This window comes from Notolepis coatsorum, assembly GCF_963971535.1.
Source record: "Notolepis coatsorum genome assembly, chromosome: 3".
NCBI classification, from domain to species: domain Eukaryota; kingdom Metazoa; phylum Chordata; class Actinopteri; order Aulopiformes; family Paralepididae; genus Notolepis; species Notolepis coatsorum.
The window spans coordinates 186,021,220-186,041,781 of NC_140167.1; the positions used below are offsets into that span (position 1 = coordinate 186,021,220).

General features: G+C 41.4%; 1 protein-coding gene across 2 annotated transcripts in view; it reads left to right on the plus strand.

Annotated features, from left to right (window-relative positions):
- The first annotated feature begins 1,388 nt into the window (after positions 1-1,388).
- Positions 1,389-20,562, plus strand: part of LOC311224679 (TBCC domain-containing protein 1-like) — a 29,775-nt gene continuing 10,601 nt past the window's right edge. Inside the window, exons 1-6 of one of the 2 annotated variants that reach the window (XM_084309760.1) lie at positions 1,389-1,522; positions 5,693-5,760; positions 6,428-6,694; positions 8,608-8,769; positions 11,896-12,012; positions 14,798-15,038. In XM_084309760.1, the coding sequence (XP_084165886.1) occupies positions 5,695-5,760; positions 6,428-6,694; positions 8,608-8,769; positions 11,896-12,012; positions 14,798-15,038 (853 nt within the window). In that variant the 5' untranslated portion in view covers positions 1,389-1,522; positions 5,693-5,694. Of the gene's footprint in view, positions 1,642-5,692; positions 5,761-6,427; positions 6,695-8,607; positions 8,770-11,895; positions 12,013-14,797; positions 15,039-20,562 lie in introns of both variants that reach the window. The other variant, XM_084309759.1, reaches the window with a different exon arrangement.

Consider the following 20,562-nt stretch of genomic DNA (forward strand, 5'->3'; position numbering starts at 1 on the left):
TCCCTGTTTTATGGAGAGGTTTATTATGTGTGTGATGACTGGGGTGATGGCGGCTGCTGAGTCTCTGAGGAATTTGGAGGGGATGTTGTCATGGCCAGTGGCCTTGTTTGGTTGGAGGGTGCTCAGTTTTTTGAGTACCTCATCTGTAGTTACCATTTCCAGTTTGAAGTCGTCTTTGTGGACGCCTAGGTTCTTGTAGTATGCTACTATATTGCGTACTGTATTGTACCCATTCTGCAATCTGTTAATAAACATTTCAATCAATCAATCAATCAATCACTGAATACGACCAAACCGGAAATACTATACTACGGCTCACTAAGCTTACTTAAGTAACTTCTCCCTTGTCTCTGCTTAATTAACGCACATCTGAAATCTCTTTTGCCATCGGAAGACTCGCCTCTTCTTCCAGACCGCCCGCCCTCTGGGCGGACCAATGTCGGGTCTATGTCAAATGTATATACACTCTTTTTCTGGATTTTTTTTTAGTATCACAAACAGTACTGTATTTGAAAATCTGGTATGTCATAAATGTATAGATGTAGCAGTAGCTACTGTCTATCTGTATGTCGTGTGTGTGTGTCATATGATGAATTGAAAATGGGGGACCCTGATGGAAACAAGACGAAAGTCTTTCTCAGGTCTGCATTGATTGATTGATTGAAAAGTTTATTAACAGATTGCAGAATGGGTACAGTACAGTACAGCTCAATACATACAATTGTTAAGAGGATGCAGACCTGAGAAAGACTTTCGTCTTGTTTCCATCAGGGTCCCCCATTTTCAATTCATCATGCATCCTCTTAACAATTGTATGTATTGAGCTGTACTGTACCCATTCTGCAATCTGTTAATAAACTTTTCAATCAATCAATCAAACCAACATTTGTCTATCTCTATAACAAACATAAAATTTCTGGACTCTTTTTGTATCACAAATACAGTACTGTAATTGCAAATCTGGTATGTCATAAATGTATAGATGTAGCAGTACTGTCTATCTGTATGTCATGTATGTCATATATGTTACGATGAATTGGAAATGGGGGACCCTGGTGTAAACAAGACGAAAGTCTTTCTCTGGTCTGCATCCCCTTAACAATTGTATGTATTGAGCTGTACTGCACTGTACCCATTCTGCAATCTGTTAATAAAGTTTTCATTCATTCATTCATTCATTTATTCATTCATTCATTCATTCATTCATTCATTCATAAGTTTGAACTGACACCAGTTGTGTTGACCGACAGCGCGGAGTAGGGTATATCTGCAGAGCCGTAAGCCCAACGTCTGGGCGGGGCTTCGGGGCTTCGGGGCTTGTACTCGGTTACTCGGTTGGGCTTTGGCTCTGCAGATATCCCCTATTGGCTGACAAACTGCACCAGTGGAGCTCACGCGCCGTCGCGCGCAACAGATGGAACTTCAATCAAAGATGTCTCCACCATAGATATATAGCTATGGTCTCCACAACAACCAGGGCGCCGAGCAGCACGTCGAAGATAAAGCGACGTACACCTGGCAGGTCTGTGTGCTTCCTCGTTCACTCTCACGTATGAAAGACTATCCATTTCTCTCTCTCTGGGACATTGAGGCGGAACGGTGAGGATTTGCTCGAAGAAGGAGAACAGTAGCAACTTAAAGGTAACGCAAGACCACAGGAAGCAGTCTCACGGACTCTAGCTAACCTAGCTAACAATAGCTAACCGTTAGCTAATTAACGTTAGTTAGCTAAGCCTAAACCGGTGCTTGGTTACAGTTCCAGCTGTCAGGAATAACAGTGTTATCATCACATTGCTGTTGACTGTGAAGATAACGCTACGTTATGTTGCTATGCGCTGATGATGACGACGATGAGCATTCCAAGTATTGTTTGAGCAATCGAAAGGGGATAGAGCAACCTATTCATTCATGATGAATTGAAAATGGGGGACCCTGATGTAAACAAGACGAAAGTCTTTCTCTGGTCTGCATCCCCTTAACAATTGTGTGTATTGAGCCGTACTGTATTGTACCCATTCTGCAATCTGTTAAATACAAATTCCAATCAATCAAAAACCTTACTGTCCGATATGCCATGGGTCTTGTTCTCCGTGTGGGTTTGATTGATTGATTGCAAACTTTATTAACAGATTGCAGAATGGGTACAGTACAGTACAGCTCAATACATGATACAATTGTTAAGGGGATGCAGACCAGAGAAAGACTTTCGTCTTGTTTACATCAGGGTCCCCCATTTTCAATTCATCGTAACATATATGACATACATGACATACAGATAGACAGTAGGCTACTGCTACATCTATACATTTATGACATACCAAATACAGTACTGTTTGTGATACAAAAAGAGTTCAGAAAAAAGAGTATATACATTGGGTAGGTGGGGGTGGGGGGGACTGTACATTGGAGGTGGTTGGGTGGGTGGGTGGGCGGGGGGGGGGGGGGGGTTGGGTAGGAGTGGGGGGAGGTTGGGTTGGAGGGGTGGGTGGGGGACACTGTACAACTGTACAAACAAACCTGTACATTTGAATATTGACAAGACCATACTTGGTAATTTACTGTACATTGGGGGGGTTGTGTTCGGACATTTACAGGGGCCAGTTTCGAGTTGCAGTCTCCCTTAGGTGTTTTTTGAGAGTGTTTTTGAAAGTGGGTAGTGATTCACATTCCTTTACAGCTTTGGGTAGGGCATTCCACATTGATGTGGCATAATTGCGAAACGTGTTTAGTCCCTTGTTTGAGCCGAATCTGGGTTTAACATGATTTGTGGAGCTCCCTCTGGTGTTGTGATCGTGGTATTCACTGACCTTTGGGAAGTATTTTGACATGTACATGGGTACCTTGGTCGTGTAGTGTATCTTGTAGACCAGGCCCATTGCAAGTTGCTGTACTCTGTCGTCTACTCTAAGCCATCCTAGGTTGTCAAAGTGGGCAGGGGTGAGGTGGGTTCTAGAAGTAAGGTCAAGCATTAGTCTGACCAGTTTGTTTTGAGATGTTTGTAATTTTGTTTTTAGCGCCTTTGAGGTGCTTTGGTACCATGAGGTGCAAGCATAGTCGTAGTACCCTTGAATGAGTGCTCCTGCCAGAGTCTTCAGGGTATTCTTGTTTACCAGTGAGGAGATCCGGTACAAGAATCGAGTTCGTTGGTTGACTTTTTTTATTACATTGGATGCCATTTTGTCACAGGAAAGATTTGCCTCTAGGATGGAACCCAGGTAGGTAATATCTTCTTTCCTTGTGACAATATTGTCACCCACTGTAACTGAGAAGCCGTCGGTCCTGCTGAGTTTGTTATTTGAACCGAAGAGAATGGACTCTGTTTTGCCCATGTGTAATGATAGTTTGTTATCAGCGAGCCATATGCAGATTTTGCCTAGTTCTGAGCTGAGGGTTTTTTCAACCTGCAACTTGTTCTTGTCAGAGACCAGCAGGGCTGAGTCGTCCGCAAACAGGAACAAGTTGCAGTCACAAGCTGACGACATGTCATTTGCATAAATTAGGAACAGTAGCGGACCTAGTATGCTTCCTTGTGGAACACCACAGCTTACTGTGAGGGGGGGGGGGGATAGGGTACCGTTTACCTCCACCATCTGCTCTCTCCCCTCCAGGTAGGATTGCATCCAGCTCACTGATAGACTATCAAAACCAATTGCTTTGGGAAGCATGTTTAGTTGTTTACCACTACATATACAATAAAGTAATGTGTGAATAGCTAGCCAATGTTATCGATTTGTACAGTCTTCGGACAACAATCGTATTGTTTCTCTATCTGGTATAATGATCGGGTCCTCAATCTTCAAGTTCAAGTTTCACGTTTCTTTTATTAATCATGTATGGTCAACGGTACAGTAGGAGCAGCACTAGATGCATTGGAGTACTAGTCATATAATGGTACACCAAGTAAGATAAAAAAAGTAAATAAACATGGAATAACACAAGTAAGAGATATAACACTATGTACATATATGAAAATGGGGATTTGTGTGTACAAGTGAGAGTGCATACAACAGTATGTGTGACGGAGCGGCTCACACAGACACTACACATTCACCATTTCCCTTCGGATTGGACTGAGAACTGCACCCCCCCCCCCCCCCCCCCATCATTCATTTCATATAATTATTACATATTATCATACCTACAAACATTCATTCATAGTATCATACATACCTTCACATCCCTCCAAACATCTGTAGTGCTACTGTATTTATGAACATCACTCTCTCCTAAAGCTAGAGAGAACAGAGGGAGAACCCTTTGGAATGCAGCTGATCCTATGCTGAGGAAATCTCCATCTCTGCTTATTTTTAAAGCAAACTACAATTTGCTCAAAATTCTCATCCAAAAGTAGTAGATAGATAATGGGTCATACATGTAGGTATGCATTTGGTTATGTGGGTGGGTAGGTTTGTAGGCAGGTGGGTGGGTTGTTATATATTATTATGTACACAGTATATGCATGTATGTACTGTGTGTATGTATGTTTGTATTAACACAAATCTTTTTAATGTATTCTGGTATTTTATAATATGCATATTTTTGTATTTTTGTATGTTTGATTTTATAAAACAGGGGAAGTTCTTGATACGCCTCTAGGCTTCTAACTTCTCCTTCACAATCGTTATAACTTATTATGTATTGTTTTTACTTCTGTTTAACTGTGTTAATAAACAAACAAACAAACAAACAAACCCTCCAATCAGTGATGTCACTGGGATGTCAAATCAGGGGCTGCTCCATAGACAATGAATGGGGCTCTAACTTAGTTAGAGCTCTAACACTCTAATAAGATGATCTCAGATTCAATCTATTGTCATTGTACAAGTACAGGCACAGAGTACAACGAAATGAAGTTGGCAGCTAACCAGAGCGCAAAGGAGCAGTAAAGTGCACTGCAGTATACAGTATAATGTGAATATGTGGAGTATATATGATGAAGCTACTTAGTATTATGTGTGCTAAGCTAATGTACACTATTACATACAGTGGTATGAGTATGAATACACAATGTTAGTAATCCATACTAGCCAGTTGTTTAAATAATACGGGTAGGTATGGATATATAATATATATACAGATAAATGTGTGTACAGTTTGTATGTTATGCATATGTATATTAGGGCTGTCAAAGTTAATAACGTTAACGCAAATGTGTATTAGCGCCATTCATTTCTTTGACGCATAATGCACATGTTTCATCGTCTATGGGTATTGGGTAAGCCCCCTGATTTTAAAATCAGAATCGGCCTTTATTTGTCATTGTATAGTATACTAAATGAATGTACTTGCCACTCTAATGGTGTATAAAATACATTATAAAAACACAGGACACAGTTAAAAACAGCAGTGTAAACATGTAGTTAAAAAAATAAAGACTGGGTATAAAAATCATTAAATTAAATATTTCACGTAATTGTAAAGTGCCCGGTGGATAGCAGCATATGGTTCTCAATGTCTTCATGTATTGAGTGCAAATTGCTTTAAATCCCAGTTACATCACTAAATAGCTGATTTGAGAGTGGTGCATGTTCATAAATACTGACTGAATACTGTCCTGGGACACGGGAAGAAACGTGTGTGAATTATTAAAATGGGTGACATTCCTCGTTTCATGCATTATATTCTAACATTGCTCTTCACAACTTGGAAGATTAACACCCAGTCCTGGTCTTCCTGTGTGCTTCTCCCTCAGACATGGAGGCAGGGGCCGCTGTGAGCATATGGCCCCGCATGGAGCCCTTCCTCCTGGGAGCGCTGCAGGTGAACATCCAGCACTCTGGTTGATATCTCTGGCGCACCGACTTTGTAGCATAATCGTTTGATTCGATAAAGGTTAAAAAAACAAGACGACGATAATCTTTCGTTTTTAATATTTCATAACATTCCCTGAGAGCAACTATCTATAGTTGCTCAGTTCTGTATTTGTTTATCTGTGTTTTCTTTTCTATTTCTGAACTATTTTGAGTATTGCTAGATAACGCTGGTATAACGGTCCTAGGTGCAGGGTTCGCACAAGGTCCATGAAGTGCTTAAAGTGCTTGATTTTCTTTACAAAAAGAAGTCTAGCTCTGAAATACTTTGAAAATAGCAATTTTTTTACAAGGTGCTTAAAAAGTACTTGCAATTCAAATCAACCATTCACATTGAATGTTTTGTTCATCCATGATCAAATTGTTCTGAATCAAGAAATCAATATTTTGTTCCGTTTTAAAAACATATCTGACGAGTCGCTGTCTCGCTCCAACTGCTTTTCCTCATTTCTTCGCATGTGATGCTCTAGCTGGCAAGCAGGCCAAGAAGATGCTTAAAAAAACAGCATTTAAAAGTGAATTGTATCCTTCGAGTGACATCATTGAAAAATAGTGCTTGGAAAAGTACTTAAAAGTCCTTGGAATTTCATTTTGCAATGTCTGTGGGAACCCGGTAGGTGGCTCCCCACACCAAGCTTGGCCTGCACTACCTGCGTAAGATGGCGGTCTACGTGCGCACGCGGGACGGCTGCTTCCCCAGGCTGTGCTGGGTCATGTGGAGACACATCGCCTGTGAGAAGCTACAGCTGCCGGAGGACCTCGCGTGGCTCTACTTCGAGACCTTTGACCTCCTCATAGGCCACACCCCCGAGGAGAGGCTGGAGTGGGCAGAGTCGCTATCCCTGTGCTCCTCCCCTAAAGAGCTGGACCACCAAAGGAGCAAGGTGAGGAAAAACGATAGAACGTGGGTCAAAGAGAAGGCTGAGAATTAGCTGCTCTAATACTATCCCATTGTGTTGTTCATTCGCTTGTGTGTGTCTGTGTGGAGAAAATTAGACTGGTATGGTCCTGTTAAGACGAGTTTCTTTTGACATGCAATGGAGCAAAATCCCAAATGACTGACTTTAAATGCTGAGAAAACTCCAATTAACACTTTGATTGCCTAAGGCTAAATTCATGATATACCATAGGTTGCCAGCTCTATTTGTCTATGGATAAGTACCCCTTCTTTGCAGGGCTATAACTTTTTAAATTCTATTGCTAAATTGCCATTATTATGGCCCATTCAAAGTCCTATATGTATTGTTCATTGTGTAGCAACGTTAAACTTTTTCATTCACATATTCATAGTAAAATATGGTCTAATGTATAAGTATGTTTTCATCTCATTCTGCAGCTTTCTCCAGAACGTGATCTATAGCCCCAAATGCATTATATTGATGATGAAATACAGTTTGATGGCAATCGGCGTGATATAAAAAATGTCAACTGGACGTACTTCTAGAATGATCTACGTATGATCTGATGATGACCGGATGGGCGGGGGATCGTTTATAATTCCGTGGGCAGCGTTATATCATTCATCTAGTGTGGGTCATATGTTCATCAGAGCAGTTTATATCGAACACGTTCAAAAATAACGCTGAATCTTACCGTATCTTCCTTGCGCCGTTGGACAATCAGCGTGGTGTAGACCGTTTTCGATTATGGGATTTCCAGGTTGTATACTACTATATACGTCCAAATAACGTTGTTTATTGAGTTAGGGCGAGCGATTGATCATCCAGTGTGTTGAGATGGAGTCCGGCTACCGATCGCGAGTGCCCGGAGCACATAGGATGAGCACTTCCTGTTTGGCGAGCCCCTCCCTGCCGATCGGCCACCAGATGGCGCTCTCGAACCGTTAAACAGTTGATGGGAGCTCACCAGTACATCTCAGGGCTCCGGAAAGAAAATATGATTTCGATCACAGATTTTTGAAATATTGATATCAAAGACGAGTTACGGCGTCTTCGGCAACTTGAGCATGGCGGGGAAGGACGCCTAAAAACGTCTTCCGGCAGCCAAAGTGTTAAGAGTCCTCGTCTGATTTAAGGTGTACGTATTTTTTATTTATTTTTTAAAATCTTTCCCCCCTCCTTTTTCCGCTTTTCTCCCATCCCAATGTTAGTCGTTATGCCAATTCCCAATCCCCTGGTCGTTGCGCACTTTGGTCCGGGAGCGCGGAGACTACCACTGCTTCTTTTCACCTGGCAGCGCGGACTCTCACTGGGAGAGTGTAATGTGTGGAAGGTCACACTACCTCCCCCAGATCCTTCCCTCGCTGTGCAGGCGCCCCGACCGAACTGTAGGAGTCTCTGTTTTACAACGACCAAGACCCACCCTCACCGGCTTCCCACCCACTGACACTGCCAATTGTGTCAGCACGGACGCCCGACCAAGCCGGTACCACTGGCAGTTGGATTCGATCCCACTGTCTCTGCGGTGGTAGACAGACGCTTAGTCCGCTGCGTTACCCGGCCGCCCATACTCCACATGTTTTAACCGGAAAATGCTCATTGTGCGATTACGACCTTGTTTACCGTGTACCCCTCCTGGTTGTTTCACAATTTGTACGGTAAGTCGCTTTGGATAAAAGCGTCAGCTGAATGTAAAATGTAAATTAATGTACTACCTACTTTGCTACTATGTCTATACTACTATCTACTATGTACTATGTTACTATGCCTATACTACTATCTACTATGCTACCTACTATGTCTATACTACTATGCACTACTGAAGCACTCGAGTGCTAAATGACTCGATGTAATTGCAGCGCATGTAACGGCAGCCTCTCGCCTCTGCTCTCCTCCAGCTGAGTGTGGACACCATGCAGTTCCTCCTCTTCCTCCACATACAGCAGTTGAACCATGTGTCTCTGCGCACCTCTCTGATCGGTGAGGAGTGGCCCAGCCCCCGCGCTCGCTCCCCCTCCTCCTGCTCGGAGCGCGAGGCCAAGACCAGCTCCCTGAACAAGGTCTGACCCGCTCGCATACAGCGAGGTTCTGTCTCATGTCGACGATGGCAGACTAGGCTTGAGACGGAGAGCACAGCACATTCAATTAATTAAATTAATATTAAATTCATAATTCTCTATTTAAGTAAAGATTAATTTTAGGGCTGTCAGTTTATCGCGTTAATTAGATTAATTAATTACATAGCAAATTATCGCGGTATGAAAATTAACTCAAAAAGAATTACAAAAAATGTATTGGTGCGGCTAGGTGGTGCAGTGGGCAAGGCGCTCACCACCAATGCAGGAGACGCTGGGTTCGAGCCCAGCTCTCCGCATTGCTATCAGCTTGGCTGGTCGTTCATACTAATACAATTGGCAGTATTAGGGGGTGGGAAGCTGATGGGTGGGGATCGGACGTTGTGGACAGCGACTCCTACAGGTCGGTTGGTGCGCCTGCGCAGCAGAATCAGGAAGCGACGGGGGCGGCGTGCCCTCCAAACGCAGACCCCCCGACGCTGAGAGATCGCGCTGTGCAGGTGAAAAGATGCGACGGCTGCTTCCTCGAGTACCGGAGGGGACACGTGATGTAAGGCTTCGTCCACATTGCAGCCGGCTTGTGGGAGGCATGGCCTAACAGCGTTCGAGACAGGGGAGGGTAGAATTGGCCCATAGGAAATTGGGATGGGAGAAAAATAGAAAATGGGAGATTTTTTTTTCTTTTTTTAATATAAATCTCATTCATTCCATAAGAACGTAGAATTTTTATATTGTCCATTTGCATGTTCTTGGTATCTGATTCTAGGGACATCTATGGATCTCAGGGAATGTATTCCCAGTGTCAGAAATACTGTGTCTGTTACTAGGCTTGAGTAAATTGTAATGAACCAAATGAGAATATCAATTGCATTTCTTTTTATCTTTGACTGTGAATAACACTATGCTCAAATTGACCAGACCTGAAAAATCTAAGCAAATTAATAGATGGAAGATGATTAAACAGAAGGTTTTGTAGATACAGTACTGAATTCTGCCATCCGGACACATGCAATTTGAAATATGATTATAGAATATCAGGCATAAAATGGTTATGCGATTAAAATGCGATTAATTTGATTAATTAATTACAAATCCTGTAATTAATTACATTCATTTTTTTAATCGCCTGACGGCACTATTTATAAAGCACCTTTCATACATGTCATGCAGCTCAAAGTGCTGTACACAAACATACGCATATGTAAAACATCACATTAATTCGACAACAGTAATAAAAGTACCGCAAATAGGCAAAGCACAGTAAAATAACACATTTCAGTAAAAGATCAATACATACAATTAAAAACATATAATAATAAAGGCCTTAAAAGGTATTAGAAAGTCTTAAATTTCATTTGCACAGGTACTAAATTTTTGGGGGGGGCAGCCTGGCTGTCGGGAGATTAAATAATATTAAATATATGAAATGTTTTTGTATTCAAGTCGTTGTTTTTTGTGGGGCTACCGGGAGCTTGGTGCGTCTGGTGAGAGCTTGTATGGAACGTGCAAGAAATTAATTTGGCGCACAAGTGCAGCCGCCAGTTCAATGTTGCTATGTGGGGTTTTCTTGTGCTTGTGAAATTGGTATTAAATTCAGCTCCGTAAAAGGTATACTCTGAATGGCAGACTAGACGGAGAGCAACCATTTTTGCAAATGGATGCTTAAGTTACTATTCTATAATTCAAACCATTATCTGTTGCTGAGGACCAGTATCTCTTAACACTTTCAGTGCCCGGCCATTAACATGGGAAACATGGTTAAATGCTAGGACCCACTTCAATGATAGCGTTGTGAACGCATAATCTGTCTTAAATTATGGCTGTGTCTAATCTGCCTGTCGCTTATCAATGACTTGTTTGCAGTCAACATTGTCGAAACAGATTGTTTTTTGTTTATTATACTTTTTTTGAGGACATAGAAATCGAAGTATATGTCTGCATATATACATTATTGTATTGTCATTGTCCACATAGAACAGATAACAACATTAAACAGAAAAAAAAACTAAAAAAAACACAGAGTTCAAAAGTAAATAATAAGTCAAACAAACACTGACTTGGTCGCACGACAGTCGTCTCAAAAGTATATACATAGTATATCAAATATATAGCACATGTTCAGGTACCCAAATATGCTTCTCCAATGTATATAAGGTATATCAAATAACTCGCGTTGAATTAACGTTCACACAGATGAATACCAGCAAGCAGCATACAAATTGCAGAAACAGATTGTTTTTTAATCTGTTCATTTTCGTTTTATAGCATTTTGAAAAGCCCTAGTTTTTCAGGAAAATATATAGATTCCGTGATAAAAGGCATTTACTGGAATATTCGAGCATACACAAAAACGTTGTAATTTTTCGGCCTATTTATGAATCGTTTTCAAATAAACGCTAGATTATCGATAGTATAATGTACTTATGCACGCTATAGAGGCGGGCTGAAATATCGATTCTCTCATTTCCTGATCGCGCACACACAGACACACACACACGCATAGGGCAAACGCTTATATCTCTGTGAAAACAGCTCTGATTATCCTAAGACTGGTAAAATAAATTCCTTACCTGAGATCAGATGTTATCCAAAAAGATTATTCCAATTCCTGATCGCCATTCCAAATATCGATCACGCTTATTGATTACAGTGTTAGGTCCTGTAAATACATAATCCACACGTTTTCCGGGCCGGTGAGCACAATCGATCCTTCAGTTGGCTTGAGGGAAAAGTAAAATGAGCAAACTGGCCACCCCCCCTTCAGCAGTGTAAAGTAATGGGGTGCAGTACCACAAGGAGAGACGATAGGGGGCGGTATCTTCCCAATTGAGCTCAGAGAGACTCTGCAGCACTAAATCGAGGCTCGATTGATGAAATATAAATTAAAATCGCCAATAAATAAAAGAAAAACGACAAACAAACGCTATATAGCGTCGAGGGCACTCAAAGGTCGGCATGAACTAACGACAAAACGCGTCCGTGGCACTGAAATATCTATTATTAATATCCGGTAATGACGTTTGTTCTCACCTATTAGTAATCTGTGACAGCCACCCCATACTGGCCTCTTACGGTCCCCTCTCTCTCTGTCTGGCTGTGTTGGCTCAGCAGAACTGGGACGACCAGGCCCACCTGTCCTTTGTTCAGACCCACCTGTGTGACCTAGTGGAGCTGCTAGTGGAACCGGGCCAGTTGTCGCGTTCTGGACAGGCCACCCGAGACAGCCAGGTCTGTAGATCACGGATCCACTGCAATTCTGTAGCGACAAACGGAATGCATACATACAGTATATAAATGTTCAATCACTAAGTGTGTCTGACTTTTGCCACCTAAACTGCACGGACCTACAACGTAGTATACTGCACCTGTGTAGTGTGTGTACTGTGTATACGTCACTTACTCATAGTATACAGTGCATCCGGAAAGTATTCATACCCCTTAATTTTTTCCACATTTTGTTATGTTACAGCCTTATTCCAAAATGGATTAAATATTTTTTCCCCTTCAAAAAATCTACACACAATTAGGGATGGGTACCTTTCACATTTGAACCGATACCGGTACCTGTGAATCGATACCGGTACCCAACGGTACCTTTTTTCGGTACTTTAGTCTCAAGAAATTTAATTTACCTACCTCAGTCGTAAAAAAAAAAATCCAAACTTCAAATAACTACAATTTCGACAGTTTTCGGCTTGCCATTGCTCCGACTGCTTTGTTGTTGAATCAAGTCAAATCCTAGGTAAGCATATATTGTGCGTGTGAACGTTGACATGAAAAGAAAAAAGTAAAAAAAAAAAAAAAAAGTAAAAAAAAAATAATAAAAATTTTTTTTTATTTTTTTTTAAAAAAAAATTCGGTTTCTCACTTGATTCGATACTCGGTAGTACCGACGTATTTCGGTTCGGTACCTCAAAAGTACCGAATTCGGTACCCATCCCTACACACAATACCCAATAATGACAAAGTGAAAAAGGTTTTTTAGAATTTTTTGCAAATGTATAATATTTTTTTTTAAAGTATAAACAGATAAGTACATAAGTATTCACACCCTTTACTCAATACTTTGTTGAAGCACCTTTGGCAGCAATTACAGCCTCAAGTCTTCTTGAGTATGATGCTACAAGTTTGGCACACCTATTTTGGGCAGTTTCTCCCATTCTTCTTTGCAGATTGTCTCAAGCTCCATCAGGTTGGATGGGGAGCGTCGGTGCACAGCCATTTTCAGATCTTTCCAGAGATGTTCAATCGGGTTCAAGTCTGGGCTCTGGCTGGGACACTCAAGGACATTCACAGACTTGTCCCGAAGCCACTCCTTTGTTATCCTGGCTGTGTGCTTAGTCATTGTCCTGTTGGAAGGTGAACCTTCGCCCCAGTCTGAGGTCCAGAGCACTCTGGAAGAGGTTTTCATCAAGGATCTCTCTGTACATTGCTGCATTCATCTTTCCCTTGATCCTGACTAGTCTCCCAGTTCCTTCCGCTGAAAAACATCCCTACAGCATGATGCTGCCACCACCATGCTTCATTGTAGGGATGGTATTGACCAGGTGATAAGCGGTGCCTGATTTCCTCCAAACATGGTGCTTGGCATTCGGGGGCAAAGAGTTAAATCTTGGTTTCATCAGACCAGACAATTTTGTTTCTCATGGTCTGAGAGTCCTTTAGGTGCCTTTTGGAAAACTCCATGCGGGCTGTCATGTGCCTTTTACTGGGGAGTGGCTTCCGTCTGGCCACTCTACCATAAAGGCCTGATTGGTGGAGTGCTGCAGAGATGGTTGTCCTTCTGGAAGGTTCTCCCATCTCCACAGAGGAACACTGGAGCTCTGTCAGAGTGACCATCGGGTTCTTGGTCACCTCCCTGACCAAGGCCCTTCTCCCCCGATGGCTCAGTTTGGCCGAGCGGCCAGCTCTAGGAAGAGTCCTGGTGGTTCCAAACTTCTTCCATTTGCGAATTATGTAGACGACTGTGCTCGTTGGGACCTTCAATGCTGCAGCAATTTTTTTGTACCCTTCCCCAGATCTGTGCCTCGATACAATCCTGTCTTGGAGGTCTACAGACCATTCATTGGACTTCATGGCTTGGTTTGTGCTCTGACATGCACCGTCAACTGTGGGACCTAATATAGACTGGTTGTGTGCCTTTACAAATTATGCCCATCAATTGAATTTACCACAGGTGGACTCTAATCACGTTGTAGAAACATCTCAAGGATGATCAGAATTTTGAGTGTCATAGCAAAGGGTGTGAATACTTATGTACATGTGATTATTAAATCTTTTTATTTTTAATACATTTGCAAAAAATTCTAAATCTTTTTTCATTTAGTCATTATGGGGTATTGTTAGGGATGGGTACCTTTCACATTTGAACCGGTACCTGTGAATCGATACCGGTACCCAACGGTACCCTTTTTCGGTACTTTAGTCTCAAGAAATTTAATTTACCTACCTCAGTCGTAAAAAAAAAAATCCAAACTTCAAATAACTACAATTTCGACAGTTTTCGGCTTGCCATTGCTCCGACTGCTTTGTTGTTGAATCAAGTCAAATCCTAGGTAAGCATATATTGTGTGTGTGAACGTTGACATGAAAAAAAAAGTTAAAATACTTTCCGGATGCACTGTATATTCAGTGTTTTTTGGCCATATTTATTGTAACGTATATTATAACTGATAGGGCGGGCATACATACCCTCATCTGCACCTTTGATTACACTGCTTACTTGCTCATATGCTTATAGTTAATTATCTTGTTTGCACTGCTTATTTGTATCTTTACTAAAATTGTATTGCCTATATTTATGTCCGTGATTACCCTGCCCATACCTGTACCTCCCCTCCCCCATACTGCTATGACGCATGCATTTCCCCATGGGGATCAATAAAGGAATATCTTATCTTAGCTTAGTTTATTTTAGCTTCGTTTATTTTAGCTTAGCTTATTTTAGCTTAGCTTATCTTATTTTAGCTTAGCTTGCTATAGTGAGGCTGACTGTGCTGTGGTTACTGTGCAGGTGTCCCTGGAGGCGCTGCAGGGGCTCAGCCTGCTCCTGGAGGGCACGATGAGCCGCTGCAGGACCATCCACCCGCTCCACTGGCTGCTGTCCAGGGCCCCGCTGCAGGCCGAGGCCGGCTATTCCAAACTCCGCTGCTCCTTCCCCGTGCAGCAGCTCCTCGCCTGGCTCCTGAGCAGCCTCACGCTCAACCCTTTTGGCATTCTGCGCACGGGCAAGAAGCTGGCCTGGGCCCAGCAAGGTATGCTAATTCCTAGAATTTGGATCGGATGAATCCCCCCTCATTAAAGATGCTGTAAGTGGTATTTCTTTGTTAAGATAATTGTTAAATAGCTCTATATTCTGACAGTCCCTCCACTCTGCAGTAAACACAAAATACATTTCCTGGTATCCCTTCCCACTTTAACCAATCAGGAGAGCAAACACTAGATATTTGTACTTATTTCAAGAAATAGAATAGAATATAAGTACTTTATTGATCCAGAGGGAAATTCAGCACCACAGATCACTCACAATAAACATTTAGGTAGTCAAAAACAAGAATACCCAGTTAAAAGAGGTAAGGTAATGGCTCATTTAAAAAGCCTGAAAGCTGATGTTATAATCTTCAAGAGACACATATTAAGAATATAGCCAGGAACAAGTTACGCATGGGATGGGGATCACAAATATTTCAATCAAACTTCGGGGCCAGGGCCAGAGGGGTCGCTATTATTATCAAGAGGGGTGTGTCGTTTGATCATGAGTGCACAATCGCGGATCCGAATGGTAGATTTGTAATTGTATCAGGGACACTTAATTGTGTTCTTGTAACATTGATAAACGTGTATGGTCAAAATTTTGATGATCCAAATTTTTCTGAGACAGTTCTGAATAGAATTCCTGATGTCGGTAATACAAATATTATATTGGGTGGCGACTTCAATTGTATAATTGATCCTGTGTTGGATAAAAAGTCATCAAAGGTATCCGTGAACAGCAAAGCCAGTGAGGTGTTAAAAAGTGCCATGCACAATCTAAATCTGGTTGACATATGGAGGCTACGCAATCCTACCAACAGAGACTACTCTTTTTTTCTCTCCAGTGCATAAATCCTATTCTAGGATTGATTTCATGCTGTTAGACTCTAAACTGATATCCAATGTTGTGTCCACACAATACCATACTATCCTGATAAGTGATCATGCTCCCATGTCACTGGATGTTAGGTTCACTAGACATAGAAAGGAACGCACCTGGAGATTTGACAACACAATCTTAAAAGAGAAGAGTTTCTTAAAATACATGTCAGCTAGGCTACCTGACATTATAGACACAAATGATACAGGGGATGTGGATGACTCAACACTGTGGGAAGCCATCAAGGCAGTGCTTAGAGGTAGCATCATATCATACGTGGCAGGTAGGAGAAAACAAATGTCAAAAAGACTAGTGGAGTTGGATGATTCTGTGTCTCAACTAGAACACCTGTACAGGGTCTCTGCGGATCCCGACATCCTGAATTCTATAGTCTCTCAAAGAGATGAGTACAATACTATTTTATCTACACAGGTCAATAAGCAATTGAATATGATAAAACAGATACAATTTGAAATGGGTGACAAACCTCAGAAACTGCTGGCACGTCAATTAAGACAGGCGCAAGCTTCCCGTGCAATACTAAAAATAAAATCAGACACAGGCACTGTTCTTACAGACCCTAAAGAGATAAATGCACGTTTTATGGAGTTCTATTCAAAATTGTATACATCAAATGGCAACCATGACATTGATGCTATTAAGGCATTTCTCTCTGAATTAAACCTACCTCAGCTTGATGGCGAGGCAGAAGCTGCATTGGAAAGGGACATCTCCATAGGAGAAATAGTAGAGGCAATTACAGAATTCCCGAACAATAAAGCACCTGGCCCTGATGGCTTTACGGCAGAATTCTACAAGCACTACTCTAAGGAACTATCTCCGCTGCTGCTTCGTATGTTTAAACATGCCGCATCGGATGGTAGACTACCTCAAACACTGTATAATGCAAATATTTGACAAAGCTGCTTAGCAAGATTCTGGCCAAGCGGCTAAAAGCTCACATTCAGAAGATAGTGCACCCGGATCAAACAGGCTTTATTCCTAATAGACATATTTATTACAACTTAAGACGGTTATTCAATATACTTTATACGAAACACAATACAGAGACCGTGGTGATTTCAGTGGATGCTCAGAAGGCCTTCGATCAGGTCGAGAGTATGTATGAGACCCTAGAGGCATTTGGTTTTGGAAGGTGTTTATTGACTGGATACAGATTTTGTATGCTCATCCCACAGCAAGTGTAGTTACTAACCAGGATATTTCTTCTCAGTTTCCACTATACCGTGGGACAAGGCAAGGAGATCCATGCTCCTTATCTTTTCGATTTAGTCATAGAAACACTAGCTACAAAAATTCGACAACATCCTAGAATATCACCTGTCTCCATTAAAGGGCAAAAGCATCATTTATCAATGTATGCAGACGACATTTTGTTATACGTATCTAACCCACAGGAGTCCCTTCCTCCAATTATGGAATTGTTTAATTATTTTGGCTCTCTTTCAGGTTTTCAAATTAATTGGGATAAAAGTGAATTAATGCCAATACAATTAAATAAGGATAGCTCCTCATTGAACTCTGTCCCCTTTAAGATGACCAAAGATAGATTTACTTACCTAGGAGTGACCGTTACTAAAAAACCTGAACTCTTACTTGAAGAGAATTGGAAATTAAAAATAAAACAGTTGAAACAGAATATAGATTTTTGGAAGACCCTCCCACTGTCACTGGTTGGGAGAGTAAACGCTATTAAAATGGTGGTTCTTCCGAGATTTACATACATCTTTCAGTCAATTCCAGTATTCATACCACAGCGGTATTTCAAAAAGTTAGACTCTATTATAATCCCCTTTATTTGGCAGAATAAAGCTGCACGTATTAGCAAAAAACACTTATGTAAAACAAAAAATGAGGGTGGCTTTGGTCTTCCAGACTTCAAATGTTACTACTGGTCTGCACATTTAAAACAATATGGCTTTCTGGAGAAGTGCTAACCTTACGGAGGGCATGGAGGAGGTCACTCCTGCATGGCTCTCAATGGAGCAAGCAGCTTGTCAGGGAACCTCTCTCCTAGCCCTTTTGAATAGCCCTGTCAAGATAAACAAATCACTATATGAAGGGAATTCTATAGTACATAGCTCCTTGAAGGTATGGAAACAGATTAAAGCATACTTGAAAGCTCCAAATATGTATACAGACACTCCAATCGGTAATAACCATGCCTTTAAGCCATCCACTATGGATCAAGGGTTTGCACAGTGGAAGGTGAAGGGTATAGGGAGCTTGAAGGACTTGTACCAAGAGGGCCAGTTTCTATCATTCGAGCAACTGAAGGTCAAACACGATTTACCGCCAACAAATTTTTTCCGCTATCTACAGATACGGAACTTCGTAAGGACTCATGTAGATACATGGTCAGACATTCCTCAGCATCAAGCACTGGAAAATATAATTAATGTTAGACCAGGTAGTAAAGAGGCGGTGTCAAAAATATACCAGACACTTTTCAATCAGGTAATAGTTAGCACAGAAAGATATAGGACTGAGTGGGAGTCAGAACTGGGGATACCCCTCAATGAGGAATTCTGGGAAACGTGTCTTACAAATATTCACCGGTGCTCTGTAAATGTTAGAATCAACTTGATTCAATTTAAAGTGATACACAGGTTGCACTACTCAAAGGTGAAAGTGAATAAGATGTATCCTAGCATATCAGCACTGTGTAACAAATGTAAAAATCAAGATGGTACCCTTACACATCAACTCTGGTCTTGTCCCAACTTACACACGTTCTGGTCTGATATATTTGACTTTTATTCAAAAGCTTTTAATAAACAGTGGGAACCCTGCCCCTTAGTGGCCATTTTGGGCTATAGCGACGATGTCACTAAGTACTCTGACAATGAAAAAAGGCCGATATATTTAGGTGCTGTGTTGGCTAAAAAGCTCATTCTGAGACGTTGGAAGTCTGATGCAGCACCCTCATTTGAAATGTGGATGTGAGCGCTGGGTGAGACCCTCTACTTAGAGAGGCTTAGATTTAAAAATACAGGACGGAGAAAGGTGTTTGATACGACATGGGGACCGGTGTTGGACTACTTAAAGGGTCTGAGGGAGGATGAAGAGGATATATAAGTTCAAAATGTCACTCATATTACAGTAATGTCTGAACTGAAGGTATATTCGCTGTTGTGTCTTGGCTTTTGGCCTTTTTCTAATGCTCGGATTTTTATTTATTTTTTTGGTCTCTTTTTTATTTCCCAGCAAAAATCTAACTTATTTAACTATCCTGTTTATATGTATGTATGGACCCGCCAAAGGAAAGAAAGAATGTTTATTTTGAACAAGAAAAAAATAAGATTGCATGTGTGCATCAATATGGAATGTAACTAAAGTAATGTGCAATAAAAATACATATATATATTAAAAAAAAAAAAAAAAAAAAAAAATACGTCTTACCAAGCCAAATTAGCTTACTGCACTGGCAGATAATTGTACTTGTTTCAAGCACATTTGCTTTTAAAACAATTTTTTTTTATTTCTTATTTTTGTCAAGACCATTTTTGCAGTGTGGAGTTATCTCTCCTGATTGGATAAAGTAGGAACGGAATACCAGCAAATGTACTTTGTGTTTACTGCAGAGCAGGAGGGACTGGGAGACCCATGTTACAAACACTCTATATCAGTGATGGCTGTCAGAATGTAGAGCTATTATTTTAACATGCATTTAAAATGTATAAATAAAATGCCACTTCCACCTTTAACCTGACCTGCCAGATGGTCTATTACACAGAACCATCTGGGAAGTCATCCTCTGAAACTGTTGGTCCAAACCACTGTGTGCATAACCTGAAGCCGGACCAGATCGATTCACGCTTGATCTCATGAAGCCACCTGCCATGCAAGGTTATCCCCCCATGAGCAGAGCAAGTTGGGATTTGATGTATTCCTGTGGTTCAGACTGTATAGTCAGCAGCTAGTATGGTTTAGTCATTTCAAGACAGTATAGCCATTGTCCCTGGTGGAATGAGAGCAGTCCGGAATGTGGCTTTGTACGCGTGTCCATGTCTCCAGAAACGGAAAGGTCTTTATTGCCAAGTAGTTTTCACATACAAGGAATTTGATTTGGTCGTTTTCGGTGCAACATTAACAGACGGACAACAACGGACAGATAAGGAAATAAAAGGTGGAATAAAATAAGATGGAATATAAACTAAATTAAAATAGAGGTATAATATAATTATAGAAAAAAAATAACAATCGGCCAGGGCTGTACAACTGCATGATGTGGTCAAGTATATACACTAATTAGAATAAAAATATCAATACAGTGGGATGGAATATTTAGCAGGGCTGTGCAATCGGGCAGTTATGTGCAAATAGTATGAACAGTGAAGTATTGTATATAAAATTATATCCATTATCCAGCCATTACCTGTCTTGTCTCCAGCTGTCCCCTGTGTCTGTCTCCAACTATCACCTGTCTGTCTCCAGCTGTCCCCTGTCTGTCTCCAGCTATCCCCTGTCTGTCTCCAACTATCCCCTGTCTGTCTCCAACTGTCCCCTGTCTGTCTCCAGCTGTCCCCTGTCTGTCTCCAACTATCACCTGTCTGTCTCCAGCTGTCCCCTGTCTGTCTCCAACTATCACCTGTCTGTCTCCAGCTGTCCCCTGTCTGTCTCCA